The 22,059-nt window shown below is 41.8% G+C and overlaps 1 protein-coding gene across 1 annotated transcript in view; it reads right to left on the bottom strand.

The window, feature by feature from the left end:
- Nucleotides 1-22,059, bottom strand: part of FBN1 (fibrillin 1) — a 622,956-nt gene that overhangs the window by 49,108 nt on the left and 551,789 nt on the right. The window contains exons 51-59 of the mRNA XM_086958277.1: nt 16,290-16,355; nt 15,349-15,465; nt 15,067-15,186; nt 11,308-11,430; nt 9,837-9,968; nt 4,575-4,700; nt 4,053-4,259; nt 1,942-2,067; nt 1,580-1,702 (exon numbers count right to left, since the gene is read on the bottom strand). Coding sequence (XP_086814403.1) covers nt 1,580-1,702; nt 1,942-2,067; nt 4,053-4,259; nt 4,575-4,700; nt 9,837-9,968; nt 11,308-11,430; nt 15,067-15,186; nt 15,349-15,465; nt 16,290-16,355 — 1,140 coding nt within the window. The remainder of the gene's footprint in view (nt 1-1,579; nt 1,703-1,941; nt 2,068-4,052; nt 4,260-4,574; nt 4,701-9,836; nt 9,969-11,307; nt 11,431-15,066; nt 15,187-15,348; nt 15,466-16,289; nt 16,356-22,059) is intronic.

Here is a 22,059-nt window from a genome sequence, read left to right as displayed (position 1 = left end):
TATGGGACTAGTCTTTTCATTCAATTATTCTGAGAAAGGAAATCTGAAGGACTGAAGAGCAAATTCTATGTGTAAAAATAGGCATTATGGAAAGATATGTAAATTATCAACACCATAAATGACATTAAGGAACAGCAGTCCAATTAATCAGATAACAGGTAGAGTGGCAAAGGAATATGGTATGTCAAAATAGAATAGCCCCCTAGGTAAACATATTGATAGGATCAAAAAAATGAAGGGACTAGGGGATAATAGACTTGGAACAATATTAGAGAAAACAGAATGGTTTGATATAGTAACAGACTGAAAAACAGTATAGGGACCCAAGGTCAAGTCTGATCCACCATAAAGTGTTGAAGAGAAAATGCTGGATTCCAGACAGGCAAATAAATATAGCCAGGTGAGAATCAGGTCGGTGCTTCACAGGAAAACAGGGGTGGACACATGATGTGTTTGTACCAGGCCCTAACGCCTGTGTGTGAAACATTTGTGGAGTTGACTGAGTAGACCCTAAATACATGGTCTTAGGGAGAACTCAGACCTGCATTTTGGGTCCATCCATATGGATAGTGGGAGTGGGACTAGTCAGAGGTAATGTGTCCTACGTAAGAAGAGCAGAACAGAAAATAATATTAGACTGGAATACAAGCATTGTAGTGGTAGTTAAGTCATTTCAAGACACAAATGGGATTATTTAAGTCAGAGGATTTGTGGGAAACAAGTATGACACATTGACAGGAAAAGTCAGAACTAACAATATCCCTTTGACACTAAACCCACAATTAAAGGGCAAAACTAATTGAGCAGACATAAGGCAATAGTAAGAGAGAAGGATTAAAGCAGGACGATAAGAGCAAGTCAAGAAAGGAGAGTTGAGGTAAGGGTTATGAAAGATAAGTTATGCACTGTAAAGATATAACATTAAAGTGTAATTTTGAGGAAAAAGTGAATTGATTAAATACTAGCAAAGTGACATTTCTATGCAATAATACCACCTGTGGATTGAAAAGTAGTGATCTTTACTGAAAGCATCAGCAAATAAGAGGAATGCCGGCTGGAAGATGATTATTCTCATTTTAATATTAGAAGATGTCTTTCTTCTGCCTGCTACTTTAGCAATAATAAAGAAAGAAAATAATATTACCATTATAACACTATTTCACATTTTGAAGGGTGTGTTATCAGAGTTTCAAGCTTTTTGTCCTGCCAAAATATTGTATCCAGAATAGCACCTACCACTATATATACGATCCTTAACTGCACAGTTGCATATTTTGAAAATATGTATTGTCAAGGTACATAGATGTGGAGGTAAGAATAGTCATTCTATACCTAGCTATATATACTTACCTTTACAATATACTGGCATTTGAAATTCTGGACTCAATATTTTGCACTATGGTATTTTTGTTGCTGATATTCTGACACACTGTTTCCTGACATGACATCAGCATTCCTCAATCTGAGGTGTTAAGTGTCAGTGATATTATTCATTTGGGACAGACCATCTAACTGCAAAGACTCCTACTCAGATGCATTCTTTACAAATCAGAAATCATGCCGCCATTTTTCATTATACCTTTGCAACTTCTACCATCTTCTTGTAGAATATACCCTCTTGGGCATGAGCACTGGTAGCTCCCTTCTGTGTTTTTGCAGATGAAGTTACACGGTTTTGGAGCCTGACTGCACTCATCCAGATCTATAAATTAAAAGCATGTGTTCAATGTATTTGAATATTAGGGCTCAATATACCATTAGTTAGATTTATGGTCATTTACACTTTGTATAGTGATTATATCACCATTGTCATTAATAAATAAAATAATATTTTAAATCCGATGGGCTTAAGAAGCTGAACAAAATCAGCATGAGTTGAATACGGCTCTAGAATAGCTTCTTAAATGCTGTACACACTAATGAACAATAGTGAAAACATACCCAAGCAGAGAGTGCCGCTGATGTCTGTGGTGTATCCAATTTTGCATTGACATCGATATGATCCTCTCTCATTGATGCATTCTCCATTGCGGCAGATGTCATGAAGAACCTTACACTCATCAATGTCTGTAGGAAAGGGAAGAGAAATGCAGACAAGTAAAGCTTTCCATTTTTGTTCTGATCATCATTAAAGAATTGTGATGGTGCATCACAAAGATATGTCAAATATTCCTAGTAGATAGACAAAAAAGCACATCAAATGCTCTTAGTAGGTATTGTTTACAGGCTCATCAAATGTGCTTAGCAGGTTTGTGTAAAGGTACATGAAACATACTGTGAGATTATTTGTGGAGCTGTATCAAATGTACTTTGTGAAGGTCCATCAAATAATCTTCGTAAGTATATGTGACAGTGCATCAAATGTACGTAGTAGGTAATGGTGAAACAGCATTAAAGTCGTTTATTAGCTAGGTGTAAATGTATAGTGAATCAGATACCTAAAAAAGTGGCACACATTTGCATCGGGGTTTGTTTTAACTTGCAGCAACTTGCTGAACAGGTGTTTTGCAAGGTATAGGATTCAGCATGCATTTGTACTTGCTGCAGCCAATGTCTGTGGTAATATAAGAGGCCCACAAATAGCAAAAAGAGGCCCACCCACTGACCTGTCAGACCAGCTCTTTGGGCACAGCCATATTTCCCTACAGGCGAGTCTGACCTGTATCTAGTTCAAATGTAACAAAGGTTAATCAAACTGCTCTAAACATGGTTCAATACCATGCTAGGCAATGATGTCACATAATGGGTTGTCTAATTTGTATTTATTCAAGAAATATGCACATAACTTGCCTTTCCTTGCCACATTCTTTACCTTCCTTTGCCAGATAATTTGACTTTCCTTACAGCATAACTTGAACAACCATGTTGCATATCTGGCTATTGGCTTCGAATAAATGTAAAAAGTGTATGTGTGTAGGTGACTCAGATGTGCTTAGTAGGTTGAACCATACATCACGTTTTAGTAAGCATTCGTGAAGATGAACCAAATGTGCTATTTAGGTATGTGAGAAGACACATTACATGTGTTTACTAATGGGCTGGAAAAATTTATAAAATGGGGATAACTATGAGTAAAGATGAATGCAATTTGTTGATAAAGGTGAGTCAAATTCGCTTACAACGTACGTGCAAAGGTGCATGAAATGTGCTGAGGAGTAATGAGGGTAGCTACATCAAAACAACTCACTAGCTATGTGTAAAAGTGAATTGAATGTTCGTCGGTATGCGAAAGCTCTCTGAAAGTAAATTTGCCTTCGATCTAAACCCCGAAACAAAGTATTACTCAGGCCATATTATTGAAAACATATTGACTGGATGCCATAACGTTTTTAAGCCTGAATTGCTCGCCGAATAACACAAACTATGTTCCATCTAAAATCAGCTGACCTCATCGTGTGGGAATTGTAAAATATTAAATTAAATTATACAGGAATGTTGGTTTACCCCATGGGTTTTCCACTGGAAACTAGTTAAAAGCTCAGTATCGCTTTAGGCAAGCTAGCTGTGTGGTTTACAAATTAAAGGTGCCTGTTAAACAACACCAATTTAAAAAAGTACGATAGCTTTCTAGGTGCTCCCACATGAAGAGTGAACAGCTGCTTTTTTGCACAGACAACCAGGCATGCAGCAATGGGGACGGAGCATACTCCAAATACAAAGTAGACCTCGGCTGGCTTGTAGAAAACGGCAGTCACAGAAATAAGTACCAGCCTCTTAGGAAATCGGGAGGTTTCCAAAATAGGCTAGTACCTCTGAAAAGCAGGTATCAGGTGGGACTTGCGCTGGGTAAAATCACATTAGACTCAAATCCCCGATTCCAATTCACAGGATAACTTCTGTACAAAGGTTGCTTAGCAACATTTAATTCGAGGAGCGCATCAAGGGTACCTGGGCTCTAATGCAAAGTGGGACAATGTGCCACCTGACCTCTGTTTAGGCAGTAAAAGGCATTCATACTCAGAGTACAGTGTGCTGTTCACACCACTCGGCCCCACAGCATCCTATTTACTGATGGTCGCTATGTCCCTGGTTCATTCATAGTCACACTGTACCTTCTCCAGTCGTTGTGTAACCTCGCCCGTGGGGACACATTTTCTTGAACGCGACAGTGCCAGGCAGAGGACAGATCTCACAGTTGCCACCCCAACCTCGACCACCGTCGCAACAGCACTCAGACTTGGTGACAGTGTTTCTGTTGCTGGATCCCAATTGGCACATGGTTTGTAAGACTTCAGCGAAACAGTACCCTTGTCGGTTGTCTGCGAAAAAGATAATAGGAACGGAAATGCATCACTGTGGGGTTGAATTCATGGACAATAGATGTGCAATGGCGTCTGAAAAGCAAGGGTGCAAAAGAAACAAGAACATAGCTTATGGAGAAGCCAACTTATCCGTGACCTTCAGACCAACAATAGACAATAAGCAGACAAGATCCATGACTGAAGAGACTATGACTTCAGTGCAGATAATCAGGTGTCATTTTTCGAAAACATAAATAGGCAGTGGTGATTTCATGCCACTTTAGCTTTCAATAGCATTTCAGCCACTTTCAAAGAACATTTTAAAGTGCTTACCTATGCATTCATTCTGAGACTCGCTGACGATATATCCATCGCTGCATTCACACTTGAAGCTTCCCTTCGTGTTGATGCAGCGCCCATTTTCACAGACAGGGGGCTTCGCCTGGCATTCATTTTGATCTAATTTTGAAACAAGACAAACAATTTACATTGCTTCTAATGCCCAGGCTGCAATTTCTCCAAAACGGCTAAAGCGTTGAACTAATTTCACAGTTAACAGCAACAATGGAAACACAGATTACACTAAGCAGTAAGAAATACAATACAAACTCGTTTAAAGAAAATAAAAACAATACATTTTGTAGGAAACGCAAAAAACTGCAAATCTTATTATCGCTTATAACCAAGACAGAACTAAAAATGGCCAAATGTTGCCATGCTAACTCGGTTATTTATCTTTGTATGAAAACTGGTCTTATGCCTCACTTGATGTTATAGGCTATTGCCTACAAAAATAAGTAAAGATAGAAAGACTCTAACACACACACACACACACACACACACACACCCACACACACACACACACACACACACACACACACAGTAATCATAACTCAAGAACACTCAAACAGGTTAATGCAAAGCCACAGGACCTGATTCCCATACAGAGCTGTGGCTTTTACTATAATCTTCCACCTTCAGACAATAATATTCCTACTAAGAACAGAAAGACATTGATGCACACATAGCAACGAAACCTTAGGACCGCCTACAATCACTCATACATCTTACTGGGCATCTGCAGGATCAGAAAATCTTTCAAACGTGGCTTAATTTCATTATAAAGACAGAAAAGACACAAACACATGAGTAGTTACCAAAACTGAAGACCCACTCAACACACCAACATAGGCTAGTGGAACTTCAGATGTCCCATCTTCAAAGGGTCAACAATCAAGAAAACAAACAAACAACAAGCAACAATCTGCATTCTACGAACAGGAAGACTCTGACCTGAACTTTGAATTCACAATGCAAGATCCATCAAGCACTCCACCATGGTTGTTTACAAGTAGTAGTAACAAAAGGCTAAATTACTTGAGATAAAGGAAAGGCTTTGCCCATACTCAATAGCATTAAAGGGGCTACACAATAAAAAGGAAAAAACCCTCTTTACCCAATACTTTATCACAAACCATCAACTAATAGACATTATAGATAGAAGTAGTTGGAGTGTAGCTGTGGATGTCATATGGGACTCTTTGAAAGCTGATATTAAAGGGCAAACATTTAGTTTTGATTTTTACAACCATAAAATACTAGCAAATCAAGCCAAAGAATATTACAAGGAGTTGGCCAAACTGGAAGTTCACCATGTTAAGGCCATGAATGAAGGGCAGGACAAGTATAAACTCATAAAAAGGATAGCAGTTACTAAGGTTAGCATTAATAGCTATTGCGCAAGCAGAGAGATAAAAAACCTCATAGAGCACAGAGCTATTAATATAGTAATTGTGAAGGAAAGGTCCTAATGCTCAAAACGCATCAGAATATCATAAGTGTTATAAAGGATAGGAATAGGCACCAGGTAAACACTCTGGGATTTATTAACAGGGTGTTTGAAGAAAATTATCAAGCACTCTGTCAAGAAGGCTCCCCACCCTCCTCCAGCAAGATTAAACAGTATCTCGAATTAGTCAATGAATCAGCATTAGATAAGGGCGACCAGCCAGCTTTGGATGGTCCCTTTGCACTAGAGGAACTGAAAAAGGCCCTAAATTCTCTGCCATCTGGGAAGGCAGAACTGGATAGGATCCTGTTGGAGTTTAATTGAGTATTATACATGATTCTCTTGGGGGATATGGTTATCAATTTCTTGGAAGATCAGCAGGGAACCTCAGCCCCAGAATCATGGACTGCCACCAATATCGTGTTTTTTCTGAAGAACGGGAAACCACAGAATTCTAGTTCATAAAGACAAATCTCATTTACCAATAGTGTAGGAAAGTTATCCTTTTTTCCCTGATCACCCCCATTTTTTGACTGATGCTGGTGGCTACTTACTTTGAAAGTGCACTGGGCTCTGCCAAACAGGCCCAGCACTCTGCCCTTAAAAGTATGTGGTAATTGGTATAATTCTAATTGACCTGGACAGCGTACCTGTAAGTCCCTAGTATATAGTATGGCATGTAGGTTTGGAGACCCCAGCAGACTTAATGCACTTAAGTGTGCACAGCTGTGGTGTCTGGTGCGATTTTAAAGCCAGGCCTGCCTTGCAAGCTGGTTTTAAAATGCCCAAATCTGACTTTTAGAATTAAAAGCACTTCCAACATCCAAAACGACCTTTGTATTACATATAAGTCACCTCTAAGGTCTGCCCTAGGTGCCTCAATAGTAGGGTTCCATTGTTATAATGAGTAAGGCAAAAATAAAAGATGTTTTATGTGACCTGGTAGGGAAAAACAATCAAAGTCGTTTTTCCCTGTTATATTGCTGCTAACACCATAGGCTGACATGGGAAGGCTGTATTGAATCCAGTACAGTCTAATCGTTGGCTTTAGCTAGCAATATAATTTGTAGTATCAAAATAATGGCTACAATAAATCCAATAGCTCGCCAGGCTGCCATCTGAGTAGGTGTGAAGGCGCCTGAGCTTCAGCAATACATCTTAAAAATGAGAGACAGGGGTGTCCCCACGAGAGAACAGTCTAAGACTGAGTTTCACACCTAGTTCTTGGGTTCTAGGGTGAATGTTCCATTTTCAAAGAGACATATTTGTGAAGCATGCCACTAATATGGCGGGAAAGGTAAAGTTACAATGATTTATACTCAACTTCTATCCGTGTATGGTAAGAGCAGCTATGTTTGCCCACTCTTCTACTTGCTTATATCCTCAACGATGCCGAATTTATAGAGAAATGACTATTATACACCCTTGTTCAGAACTACAGTTATTTAGTACTACCCACCATGAACACAATTTTTAGTTTTTAAGCAATAATATAAACAGGAAACAATGTTAAAAATATAAAAAGGAAAGTAAAATTTACCACACCATGAGTTACTCTGTCAAACATTTATTGTATATATACATTTTAAAATCTCATCATTACACAGTATACAATTTTTCAGAAATCAACGTTAAATACATTTGAATAAACACAATTAAAAAAAAGAAGAATCACAGGTCGACGCGGCGTTTCGGTTTCTTGGATTTCTACCTTCTTCAGGACAGATTCTTAGGCCAAGTGGATTAAATTCCCCCACAGGACAGTGCTTTCTAATAGTCATTTCTCTATAAATTCGGCATCGTTGAGGATATAAGCAAGTAGACGAGTGGGCAAACATAGCTGCTCTTACCATACACGGATAGAAGTTGAGTATAAATCATTGTAACTTTACCTTTCCCGCCATATTAGTGGCATGCTTCACAAATATGTCTCTTTGAAAATGGAACATTCACCCTAGAACCCAAGAACTAGGTGTGAAACTCAGTCTTAGACTGTTCTCTCGTGGGGACACCCCTGTCTCTCATTTTTAAGATTTACTATCCCCCCAGTCCCCTATTAGCCTGTGCGGGGTCCTCCTTTACTTTTTAACTTAGCTTCAGCAATACAGCCACTTGGTGGGAGGAGATCTGCTTCTATATTTAAGTCCACTGTATATAATATGTTTTGTCATGTAAATTTATTGATATATGTTTTTTCACAATTTATAGAGCAATAGACGGTAACCTGAAGAAGACTCAAGAGCCGAAACGCGCGTTGTGACATCTACCGCTTTGCCTTCAACATTTTGTTCAGTCTCATGTCTATTGGTTATGTATATATTTTTTCTAGTATGCTTTTAACTGACTTTTGTTATATTGAAAAACAACTATAAGAAAAGAAAAGAAAAACAGACGAGAAAAACACAAAGAGAATATATAAAAAATATGTAAATCTTAAAAGAATTGATAAATATATATAATACATACCAATAAAATCAAATGAGAATATTTCATTGTTTGAGATTATCTATATATAGTTGGACTTTCCATTCTCAATTTCATATGTAAGCTATATCAACCATGATCTCCATATAAACACATTTTGATTTTGTCACTTGGCTATAGACCTTCCTTAACTTAGTTTGTTCCCTATGTATAGCAGGTGCAATAGTAATATATATAGGGGTCCCCTTTTTTCTGAATAAATATGGGTGAACTGCTCCTAAGATTCCTGCCTAAAAAATCTGAAGACGAAGGACTGCCATGCTGGACCCCTGGACTGCACCACAGAAACATAACACCGAAATTGAAATCCCAAAGGCTATAAAGGAATTTATATTTTGGCAGAAAGGATATCGGTCACCGTTGTGATTGAGTAATCCATCCGCTGACATATAAATCAAGTCATTAGTCCATTATCATGTAGGGGAATTAGTCAGAGGATTTGCTTTGATGGGAAGGTGGGTATGTTTCGTATAATTGTGTCAGACGACGGCCAATTACGACTAATGAATTATTATACAGTATTATGCTGTAATGTTGGGTTTCCAAATAACATCTTATGGGCACATGACTTATTGTTTTTGTACTCAATTATTTAAACAAAGATATCATGGGTAGTTCTACCTGGCACCCGCTGCTTCTTTCACCGATTACCGAGTTGTCCCCTTTTATTGTACACAAGGACTAGACGAAGCATGTATGGAAAACATTAATAAAAAGCTTCCTTGGTCTGTTCGTGGAAGCTCCATAACTTGGGAGTTCACTTAACCTCTTCGATGCGTGTGACAAGGTCAGCTTGTCATGGGCGTTACCTGCGCTGTGCGTGTGACGAGTTGACCTTGTCACGTAACACAGGATTTTCAAAATCGCAGCGCTCAGCGGAAAAACCGCTAGTGCGCATGCTGTTAAATATTGTTGATGAAGAAAAGTTTTAAAAAATGTGGCAGAACACACTAGATGAAAGAACGGTGCTTGATCTACGGAAGCAAAGTTGGTATATGTACACATTTTTATGCGTTGCAAATAAAGATATGTAAATGCGTGCGAGCAATGAACTGTGTGTGGAATATGCCACCCATGAGATCTAAGGAGGAAACTAACTGAATTGAACACTCTTCTATAAAATGTATTGTTACGGAAATCAGAATGACGTACAAAAACACCAGAGGTTATAGGGGTAAACAAAAACAGGGAAGATTTTCTTTATGTGTCTTATGACAATTCTGTGCAAACTCATTGGCTGTGAGGAGCATCAGTTCAAAATTCAATGCTTTTGTCATTGTATTTAATGCAGAATGGTGCATGATCTGTGACCCATACTGTACCTATGCATCCTTCACCATCTGGTCTGCGTTGGTATCCTGGTCCACAAATGCACATGTATGTTCCAATCATATTTTTACAGGTCATTTGCTTGGCATCACACTCGTGTATTCCTTCCTCACACTCGTTCTGATCTGGAAAGGAGTTCAAAGCAATGTATTCAGTCATAGCCCATATACATTTGGAGCTCTACGGAACTCAGTGTCTGTTGCTGCATAGTTCAAACATACTATGAGCAAAGTACCACCGCAGGTCAATAGACGGGCCATCATACTGCACAAAGAGCTAATGAACAGATCACAATTCAGAAGCAAAGTGAAATAAACGTTAAAGCTGAGGGTTTTAACAGAGGAATATCTTCAAGCAAAAATGACTTAATATTAAAATATTGGAATGTTGAGAACTCCCTGGAAGACAAAGGAACAAGAGCCTATGGAACTCTGATATAGGCCCACTGTCGACAACATCTCAATACCCCAGTCTATAGTCGGAGTCTCTCACTTTCCCCATAATGTGTGGGGATGTGTGGAGTGGTGCAAGAGAGCCAGGAAAGCAGAGGCTGAGGTCAAGGGGAAAGAGTGGAGGCTTCTGTCAATTCCCACGGTTGGATATGCAGTGACAGCCAGACCCAACGCAGGAGTAAACCTTTCAATACCTTTCTTTTCAGTCTCTGCCTTGTCAAATAAAGTAAGGAAATGAGGCAAAACTGAGGGAGAATCAAGGGCCACAGAAGCGTCACACTCCCTTCTTTCACAACTCTTACTGCCAGTGCATGACAGCTACAGCCAGGCCTCTACACTCTGGTGTGAGGGACCCTCATCAAACAGCATGCATGCACAGCAGAAGCTGTGGAAATCGCGGGGCAGCTGCAGGAAGCCGCAGGAGTTTTTAAAGCCCCAGTGTCTAACAGGTGTAACTTTTATTCAATTCATTCCGCCCACATGCACCAGAGTGTAATAATTGCCAGTCGATTGCAATGGGCTTTATCAGCCACGCAAATGCCCCTCCCATGTCACTGGACCTCTTCAGCTTGGGCCAATAGTGCTACGCGGCCCTTCACTGGTCTGTGGTACCAGCAAAAATCGGCTTTATGCCTATCGGGATGTTATGAGTAATTAGTCCTACTAAAATATGAATAGACAATAAAATAAACAATAACATCAAATACTGAGCTACATGGAATGATCACAATCAAAAAGGAAATACGAGATGAAAACACAAAAGTACTTAGCAATGTAATATGAAAGCACTAATTTGATCCCTAATGTGAAAAATAACTCACAATGTGATCCTTATTATGGAAAAATAATTTATATTAACCACTTTGCTAATTTACACAAATCTTATACAGCGTTATTTAAAGGCATGTTAAAGAATTTGTAGTAGAACAAAATAAAACTAGGGTGAAAAGCCTAAATACTTGATGAACTACTACTACTTTGCATGTGTGGAAACATTTTGGGCCCGGCTCACCTCTGCACATCCTGTTGTCCTCTCGCAGCACATAACCAGAAGGACATTTACACTCATATGCTCCGTAGGTGTTCACACATCGGAAAGCACACAGCAGAGGATTCTGGGTACATTCATTGATATCTGTTTGTTTGGAAACAGAAAACAATTCTCAACAAAACAAAAAACCCCAACCTACTTAGTAAGCACTATGCAAAGCACCTGAATACACGTTTTTTCCTTACGTCATTTGTTTTGAGTCTCAAATGTATGCATTTTCATCAGACTCTCCGAAAGAACTAACAGAAATATTGCTTTAGATTGGCAGAAATGACTGGATGCCTTGTGGCTCCCCAACATACCAAGATGGTCACTGAGCCAGCACGAACTTGTCACTGAGAGCATTCTGCTAAGTCCCTTCTTTCTTTCAGTGCTGAGGTGAGCGCTACTGAGTTGTTCTACAGGACACTTCCAAGATGGAACCGGTGCATAAGCCATGTGGAGCAAGCATGTACTGTCTCACTATTTCTGATAAATATGTACTCACCATTCACGAAGTGTAGTCGTGCAAATGAGTAATGATAATGCTAGGAGCCAAGAGCATGCAGATGGGCCTATCTCCCCTCTACGGTAGTGCTCAGGCCAATAATATAATGGGTGAGGTATTTGCAGTAGGCTTTGGTCAAATTTTCCTTACGCTGATGAAGTTTGAGAAATTCCTAAATTTCATGTTATGTAAAATCTGTGAAACTTCTCAGACTACCACATTATGCAATATTCCTGTTTGTCTCCAATTTGACTGGAAGACTGGTTCATGCAGAAAATGATTCATTTAGTGACATATTCTGCTCATACCACACTCCCAAGAAAACAAAAAGGATGGAGGAGGTTCCTAGGGGAGTAAGTTTATAGACCGAGAAGGTACCTTGTCCCCCAACTAAACAGCAAAAAACACGAGAGGTACTCACAGTCTGGAGATGAGAAATCTATTGGAACCTAATGTGTCCCATATTAGTGTTCAGACCACGCCGTTGATCTAAACAAATGACAGTACTATGTCAGAGAGGTGAGACAGAGAAGATACAGAATGTGGAGGGCTAGAAAAAGTACCCATCAGCCCACTCAAAAGTGGAGTATCGTCATCTGGGTTGTTGAAAAAAAAGGTGTCCTCTAGGCTCCTCCTCAGGGAGAGTCTGAGGTTGCCTAATAATGGACCCTAGGATCAAGCATCCAACCAACAGAAGACAGTGTGTGAGCGGAAGGGGCAGAAGTTGCAGTGCTCAGGAAAAAAGAAAAAAGAAGTGAAAAGGAAATTGATCCTTGTGATTAAAAATACCTACTTTGATGTCATAAAAACTTTATTGGGTCTGACCATCAAAGTGGTATCATTAAAAGCAGTATGCTGATAGCATGCAAGGAATTGCTATCTATCATGTGTGTTAGTTGGTTGACATGTTTCAGCCTATAACGGCTTTCTTCAGGACCTATGATATGCTACTGCAACACTTACTTATCGTGATATGGAACGTGATTTTTAACCATTCTCCAATAGATTAAGAGGAAAATGGTGTATCTTCTCCCTAATTGTGGGGCTCAGTTTTCAACCCGAGGCAACGACGGAGAGTGCGTGGCCTCCTTCCAACCTGAGCAGTTGCCAGGTGAGATGAGGTTTGTTCTCCCCACAATTAGGGAGAAGATACACCATTTTCCTCTGAATCTATTGGAGAATGGTTAAAAATCACGTTCCATATCACGATAAGTAAGTGTTGCAGTAGCATATCATAGGTCCTGAAGAAAGCCGTTATAGGCTGAAACATGTCGACCAACTTACACACATGATAGATAGCAATTCCTTGCATGCTATCAGCATACTGCTTTTAATGATACCACTTTGATGGTCAGACCCAATAAAGTTTTTATGACATCAAAGTAGGTATTTTTAATCACAAGGATCAATTTCCTTTTCACTTCTTTTTTCTTTTTTCCTGAGCACTGCAACTTCTGCTCCTTCCGCTCACACACTGTCTTCTGTTGGTTGGATGCTTGATCCTAGGGTCCATTATTAGGCAACCTCAGACTCTCCCTGAGGAGGAGCCTAGAGGACACCTTTTTTTCAACAACCCAGATGACGATACTCCACTTTTGAGTGGGCTGATGGGTACTTTTTCTAGCCCTCCACATTCTGTATCTTCTCTGTCTCACCTCTCTGACATAGTACTGTAATTTGTTTAGATCAACGGCGTGGTCTGAACACTAATATGGGACACATTAGGTTCCAATAGATTTCTCATCTCCAGACTGTGAGTACCTCTCATACCACACTCCCTCCAATATCAGAGAAAGATTTCTCATCAGAGAAGCAATATGCCGTGGTGTAGGGTGTGGAAATCTGCTACAGCGAGCTAAGCGGGAGGCAAAGGTAGGGTTGAAGAGGGATAAGAGATATGAAGAACGTTTTGGGTGGGATATAATGGGCCTCCTCTCTAAGGACATGGAGAGGAACAATAGGATAGCATCCAATGGGTGACCAATAGGTGAGAAAAGACCACTATGGTGGTTGGCAGGAGACTGGGACTCAGAGGGAAGGTTTTGAGGCTCAGGTTGGTGCAAGAGTGACTAGAGCACTGGTTTCTAGAGTGGTAGACAGGATCTCTGCACAGTGCATAGAGGAATGGGAAGATAAATATTCAGAGGGCTTTCAGAATGGGATGAAGATTGTGACCTTGGCTACTAGAGACATAGAGAGAAGGACTTTTACAGATTTCAAGGGGGAGTGGCGTCACAGGAAACATGACCAAATTGGCAGGGCATAACTATCCGACCGAAGGGGCGTGCATATTTAGCTTGAATCACACAACTAAGGAAGACAGACAAGCTACCAGGAATGTGTGTGAGGGATGAGCCAGGGTCTGGTTTTGTGAGGAATATCTGAGCTGCGCAAGGACGCTGTTGGGTGGTGCAAGGGCGCTGTTAGGTTAGACAAAGGGTTACCCCTTGGTTTTTAGTGAGTGACCAGAGTCGAGATGCTTTCCTATGGATCTAGACTGGTTATCTGTTTCAGTAGCGTAAATAGTAAGGGCAAAACCTCTACGAACTGCGTCCCAAAGTAACATTTTGTTCATTGGGATATCTTCTCTAGTCTAGATGAAATGAATTGAGCAGTTCTCAAAGCATGTTTGTGGATGAAAACTGTCATGCGTGGGGAACTTTAGTCAGGTTTGAATTTGATGTTTGAAGGAGCTCCTCATGAAACATCCCACTTTCTTTCCTTTTGGGTGATTCCATATCTAACAGGGACATTCCATTGCTCTAGTATCACTGTTATTCAGTCAGATATAAGAGAATCAAAAATGTATATTTTAAAGCAAATGCCACTAAGAGAGAAAAGCCCAGCAGCAAACCCACATAAGCCACATCTGCATGTATTTGTATACTGTACTCAGCTGCTTCTAGCTGGTTCACAGGGCAAAACAGATGAACAAGAAAATTAAAACAGCGATCCACATAAGCCTGAGAGATGCACTATCAAAGTAGTTCTCATCTAAAAAGGCATGACAAGGGGTGCTTTTTGGATTCTACCCTCTTTTACAAAAATGCCACAGACACGATGGCTCCATCCTCAAAGCCACGCCTCACATTCCATCGGTAAATAGCATCAAGTTCAAAATGTCATTACTCCTATATACTGACTAATGGGCTAAGGGCAAAAACAGGAGCAAAAAGTCCCCTATATTTACTAAGCTCAAGCAATAGAAATATTTAGAAATTCTGAGTTTTTACCTTCACATGTCATCATTGGTCCTGGCTCAAAACCTTCATCACATGTACACTCAAATCCTCCAACAACATTCTTGCAAGTCCCATTTCCACATGGCTTCCCGACTGAGCATTCATCGACATCTGTAGTACAGAACATGTGTTTAATTATGCACAGGGTGGAAAAATCCTATAGTGGACTCATAACCTTACAGATTACTTTACTAATTACTAGTGTTATCAATTACCTAATATAGGTATGTCATTTAGCATTGATATAATCTTTTCTTGCATAAAAATACCTACCTCTGCATTCAACGCCAAAAAGTTCAAATCCGAAGGGACATTCACAGCGATAAGATCCGTCAGTGTTGATACATTGTCCGTTTAGACACCTTTCTGGGTCTTCACATTCATCCACATCTTAGTTTAGAAAATGACAAAAGAGTGAAACAACACAAAAAAATCTGCAAGAGTCAAGATAGACAAAATAGCAAAACAGACTCTAGACATGTAGCACTGAGCACCAGAGTAGTACCGCCATGCCCACGGCTCTACTGGTACCCCTGCTTATTGCACTGTCAGAGGTCTTTCTGTTATTAAATATTTGCTCTGAAATTGATCGAGATTCTGAGAAGCAAGGAATATATAGAAGAAGTTTGAAGAGTAAGTCGAAGTAAAAGCAACGACTAAAGAGCTGCAGACATCACACTTTCCACCTTCACACAACTACATTTAGGACTAATGAACATGGTGGACAGAAGACAGCAAGAGGAGTGTTGAGAATGCCTAGGCTGTGATGGTCAGGAGAAATGCAAATGTGGCTGAATACATAGGAAAGGAAGTCAGGGTGAGGAACTACTGGTTGGATTGATCAGCCATTTTAATATCTATGTAATTCTGCTACTCTTGTTGAGCAGGGAAGAGGTTGCACTGATGATGAGAGGGAGAGAATGAGAGAATATGGGATGGGGTAAGTGCAGGTGGGACTAGGAGGAGGTAGGGAAGAGGTCCATTTTCCTACTATTTGTAATGTTACGGACCCTTCTAGATTTTCTAGGCTTATAGCTGTATAATAGAAATATGGGTGAGGGGTATAAATGGTTAGTAGGGGGAGAAAGAGTTTTGAAAGTCCAGTCAAGTTCACAGTTCCTGCCTTATATTATTGTGCCTCCGCCTCTTGCCATTTTAACTTGATAATTTATGTGAATGACACAATTTAGGTTAGGTTATTAAGAGGAACATACCAAGCCGCTCATCATCGGGTCCCACACGTATTCCAACACCAAATGGACAAATCTGTTTGAACGCCTCTGTAAAATGAAACAGGTGCATTTTTAAGAGAATTATTTTGTGTAAATGCAAACAACATATCAGCAGTCAAGGTACAGGAGATGCCAACTCTACACTTCATAGGTCTGCTCTTGAAAGGTGCAGCAAATGCCAACTCTACACTTCATAGGTCAGCTCGTGAACATGTTATAAGTGAGTAGGCGGGAAGCCGGTGTCATTGACACCTGACTTAAACACAGGGAGTGGGATAGTGTCCAGCAGAAAGACTCCCAGAATTCACTTTTACGTAGCATTGTGAGTTTTGAAGACCACTGAAAATACAGGATTGTTCGATGACATTGTCAGATATTGAGCAATGGTGGACCCAAGGAAGTGCCTTGCACAAAGAGTGGCCGATTTACACTTTTTCCATGGTTGCTAAAGGACAGACCACATTGAAAAATGTGTAAACTGTCCACAAAGAAATACTATACCAGTTAATACATTCAAAGAATTTGATATCAACAGATCTAAATTTGAGCTGTTCATCACATTTTTTTCATTGCACTTGCAAAATGTAAGATGCCTTGAACTGCACACAGGAACCCAAAGCTAGGTTTATATTTCAAACTGGAGCATTGAAGAACTGGCCAGTGAAAGTTGCATTTCATGGCGTGACAAACACTGATTCACTGTCGATGGCAGTGTTCGCTAGACGGTGAAGTATTTTATTCTCAACGGGGTGCCCCCATACTCCTGCTCCCTTCCCAACCTATTGACAGGAATTCCCTACCTACGACTGCATAGGGATTTAATTTGGCGTGGCTTTGCAGGTGACCGAATGTCCTCCAGCATTACCAACAGTGGCCAAAGGCTGCATACCGGCCAATGAGAGTATATACAAACCATTTTTCACATGGGAGTTGGTTATGAGCAACCCTCCTGCTCATGACTTGCCTTGTGCGGTATTTACATGTATTTCTGAAGTGCATACTTTACATTTGCCACTTGTGGAATGTCTGTGAATAAGAATCCCGTCCATTACAGGTATGCTTTGTAGATCTAATTTCCTAATTGCAGATGCCTATTGGCAGTGTGAACAGCCTGAGCAGCGGTTCCTGTGTTTTAAGGTAATCTTGCGGTGCACAAAGATATAAATACGGGATGTATGACAGAACAATGCATTCCATTGCAATGCATGCCTTTACCACGCATGAGTTATAACGTGAAAGCCTTTACCACACATAACCTTTACCAAGCAATTTTTACAAAGTGCATACCTTAACCATGCATGCCTTTAAAACGAATTGCGTTTTTAAGGCATGTATGTTAAAGGTCTATGGGTGGTAAAGGTTTTCCCTGACCCTCAAACCGGTCTTTGGTGCCTCCACCCAGCCCCCACCCCTCCCCCTCAGCACAGTGATATCGGCCATTCCCATAAATAAACAGAGTAACTATATCACAAATATAGAACTCAGGCATGTAAAAGAGGTTGAAATAAGGATCAACGCTCTAGACTGTTCACATGCGTTGCATAGTCTAGGACTAGGAATACTTACAGGCACATGCATCAACCATTTTTGCAAGCGCAAACGGTGCGATTCACAAAAATCGGCCTTTTGCACCTGCAAAAAGGGCTTCTGTGATGCATCAACCTATCAGCTTCTCGCAATTTAAGAAATCTCAAATTTTTGAGATTTCTTAAATTGCGGTTGCATTTAAGGAATTGCAAATTGCGATTCCTTAAATGACGGAATCACAAATTTCGATTTTGCTAATATGGGGCCCAAATTACCATAAATTTGTACTTGATGGTAATTTGCAAAAACTTTGAAAAATGCAAGTTGTAGGTTACACACACAAATGCCGTTGGGGCATGTGTGTGCAAAATGTGCGTGCACAGATCAATTTCAGGAGTGCAACGGGGGGGTCCTTTTGACACCCTTGTACCTATTGGTACTCGCAAATTGCACATGCAATTTCCAATTTATTCCTATGGGCCTGCAGGCCATCAATGAATGGGAAGGCATTCCTTAATTGCGACTCACAATTTGCGAGTCGCAATTAAGGAATGTTTGGGAATCGCTAATTTTATAGCGATTCCTACATGCATAGGCTTTTGCAATTCCTTAATTGCGATTCCTTATTAATCGCAATTAAGGAATCGCAGAAGCCTACATTTATGCCTGTTAATAACTTCTCTTTAGAAGTAAGAGACTAAGATTATGGTCCTATTTTTCAGCCTTTCTTACTCTGGAGAATGCTTGGCTCACAGCTTCTATCTTTTCATCCAGACTAAACTTCCCAACATTATTAAAAACTTGGATTTTATTGTGAATGTGTGCACATGTACATCATCCTTCAGAATGATGATAGGCTTAGAAACAATACAACATTAACATTATTTCATATGGCTGAGATACCCGCCACCCCCTCTCAACACAATCCCCAAAAGGAAGGGAAACCGGAAACAGTTCTTGAAGTTTTTGGATGTGGGGAGGGAGTGACCCTCCCCCGGCCGTATTTATTAAAACAAAAAATTAAAACATTAAACGTTTCATTTTATGTACAATTTCATTATCACATTGCGATGTTTGGCTCACCTTAACATATTCTCTAATACAGAGTTTCTCCTAGCCGAACTAGCATCCAACAAAAACATTCTCTAGAAAAACTGAAATTGTACATCCTAACGTTTAAGGGCCAACGGCAAGGTCATAACCGGTGTCAAGATCCCTAACCAGACTTACCCCTCCCACTTGTGAGGGGCGACAGCACAGAGGCTTACCTCAAGTGCAACTACTAACAATTTCCCTTGACTTGACGGGGGCACTTAAGACTCGACGCCATTTAAAGGTCGTTCGAAGACTTGTGTGTGGTATCTAGAAGGTATCGTGGACCTCCCCCCATCCCACACAACTTACCGCATCTGCCGTCGCAGATGACCCTGGCCCCGGGAAATTCCCCAGGAGGGGGCTGTAACCCCTCCTCCAACGGAAGGGGCCTTGACCGCCTTTCCTTTACTTCCGGCGACCCGCCCTTAGACGGGACCGCCTCCCCACTGAGGGGCCAATGGCCACCTCTCCCGAGCGCTCCCATCCGTGTTGGGTGACGCCCACTCATAGGGATCTACCAATTAGTGCTCACCGATCATGACCTTACCGCCTACCAAAAATAAATACGACAATTTTTATTCAAACCTACAAAAAACATTGGTCGCTACGACCGAAGGAACATGCTAAAAAATACAACACTACACCAAATCATTTTTATCGAAACAAACTACACAATATTCACCATACTTTATTCTGATCAACAACAAACTGATACTTTCACAGCCTGTAAACGGAATGGAAAAACAAACTTATAAATTCACTTTATTGCACAACAACTTGCTGTCCTCAGGGGCTGGTGGGTGGGTCAAAATTGGCTCTTCGTTCTGTCCCGAGCTCACGTGTAGCGAGGAGGTGCAGCTTCGGAGCACAAGAACAAGAGGACGTCTTCGGGTCTTGCGTCTCTTTTTATCCGTCTTCGGGGCGGGCGAGAACCCGCCCCTGCCCGCCCCTAGGGCGGGGCTGGCTACGTCGGTGTCTAGGCCAGCCCACTCTAGGGCGGGAAAAAGCGCGCCCCGGCTACGCCGCTTCGGGCATACCAGCCGAGACACGCCTCCCGCCCAAAAATGGCTTCCCGGGGGGATCGAGGCACTCCACCATACGTTCGGGGGGACCGAGTGGTCGCCCCTTTCCATATGGCTGAGATACCCGCCACCCCCTCTCAACACAATCCCCAAAAGGAAGGGAAACCGGAAACAGTTCTTGAAGTTTTTGGATGTGGGGAGGGAGTGACCCTCCCCCGGCCGTATTTATTAAAACAAAAAATTAAAACATTAAACGTTTCATTTTATGTACAATTTCATTATCACATTGCGATGTTTGGCTCACCTTAACATATTCTCTAATACAGAGTTTCTCCTAGCCGAACTAGCATCCAACAAAAACATTCTCTAGAAAAACTGAAATTGTACATCCTAACGTTTAAGGGCCAACGGCAAGGTCATAACCGGTGTCAAGATCCCTAACCAGACTTACCCCTCCCACTTGTGAGGGGCGACAGCACAGAGGCTTACCTCAAGTGCAACTACTAACAATTTCCCTTGACTTGACGGGGGCACTTAAGACTCGACGCCATTTAAAGGTCGTTCGAAGACTTGTGTGTGGTATCTAGAAGGTATCGTGGACCTCCCCCCATCCCACACAACTTACCGCATCTGCCGTCGCAGATGACCCTGGCCCCGGGAAATTCCCCAGGAGGGGGCTGTAACCCCTCCTCCAACGGAAGGGGCCTTGACCGCCTTTCCTTTACTTCCGGCGACCCGCCCTTAGACGGGACCGCCTCCCCACTGAGGGGCCAATGGCCACCTCTCCCGAGCGCTCCCATCCGTGTTGGGTGACGCCCACTCATAGGGATCTACCAATTAGTGCTCACCGATCATGACCTTACCGCCACAGGTCCGGATAGTTGACCGGCTATCCGGACCCCCCACAAAACTCCTACCTAAAGGTCATGTCTTAATGATTTTAACCAGGCTAAGAAGTCTCCTATGAGTAACTCATTCCCCACCCTCGACAAATGCACACCATCCCCCAGATACATACTGTCATCATTAATACAACTATGCGAGATCGAATGCAATGTCTTGGAACGGAACAACCTACTCACTTTGTTATTCAGTTTTCTAACAGAATGATTTAAAGCAGGGATCGAGATAGCCCCCCGCCATACTTTTCGTGGGATCATATGAGACCACGCAATTATGCACCCCGGAACTCTCCTTGCTAACCAACTTACCGTGGAAAGCATAGTCTCCAGGAGAAGTCGTCTACCGGTAGTGACCAAATCATTACCCCCTAAATGCACTATGACTATGGACGGCGGTGACCTCATCCGCTCTAACAAACCCTCAAAAAATGCCTGAAACTGGTCAATACAGAGACCGCCCCTTCCGTAGAAGGACACTCTGTACCCGTATTCCCCAGGTACGTGAACCATGTCACCTGCTTTGAATACGTCCGCGGCCCGTCTCACGTATGAGTGGCCCACGACCCACACCTCCTTCCTTACAGCCGGTGATGTGCAACCGCTGGCCTGGTGTTGGGTCGACTGCACAGTCCGCCCTGCCTCGTAGGCTTGCGCAACTGAAAACAAACAAAGACAAGAGGCGTGAGTACATGATTACAGCTTCACAACATGTGCAATCGCACGTACCTCTTATAACAATTGGAGGACCAACGCCCCACACGTTTTACTTGTTCTACATTAAGACCCCTGGCTGTAGCTTCAGTGGCAGCCCCTATCCGAAAGGAATGGGTCCCAAATTCGCCCGGGTCCAAGCCCGTTGCGGCAATGGCCATTGCAAGCACCCGCTGAAACTGAAACCTCGTCAGTGGGGTGGCGTCTGCATGCCTCAACAATGTCCCCCCCCATGATGCCACCCTTCGTGCTAGGTAGTCTTCTAAGCACTGTACCGGACACATGGAGGATCCGGGGGTCCGGCGAATGATCGTGCAGTCCCCCCTCCCGTCTTGGTCGGACTTGGACCTGAGAAAGGAGACAATCATCGCATCGCCCCTGATCCGGACATGTTCCCTGCACAAGCCCCCCGACACATCCTGTTTGTTCCTTGCAACCAGCTCACTAACTCTCATAGCCCCGTGAAATGCCAGCGTAAATGCAGTCCGGAACAAA

The sequence above is a fragment of the Lissotriton vulgaris genome, chromosome 2_1 (genome assembly GCF_964263255.1).
Source record: "Lissotriton vulgaris chromosome 2_1, aLisVul1.2, whole genome shotgun sequence".
NCBI lineage: Eukaryota > Metazoa > Chordata > Amphibia > Caudata > Salamandridae > Lissotriton > Lissotriton vulgaris.
This window is presented reverse-complemented; position numbering and strand designations above follow the sequence as displayed.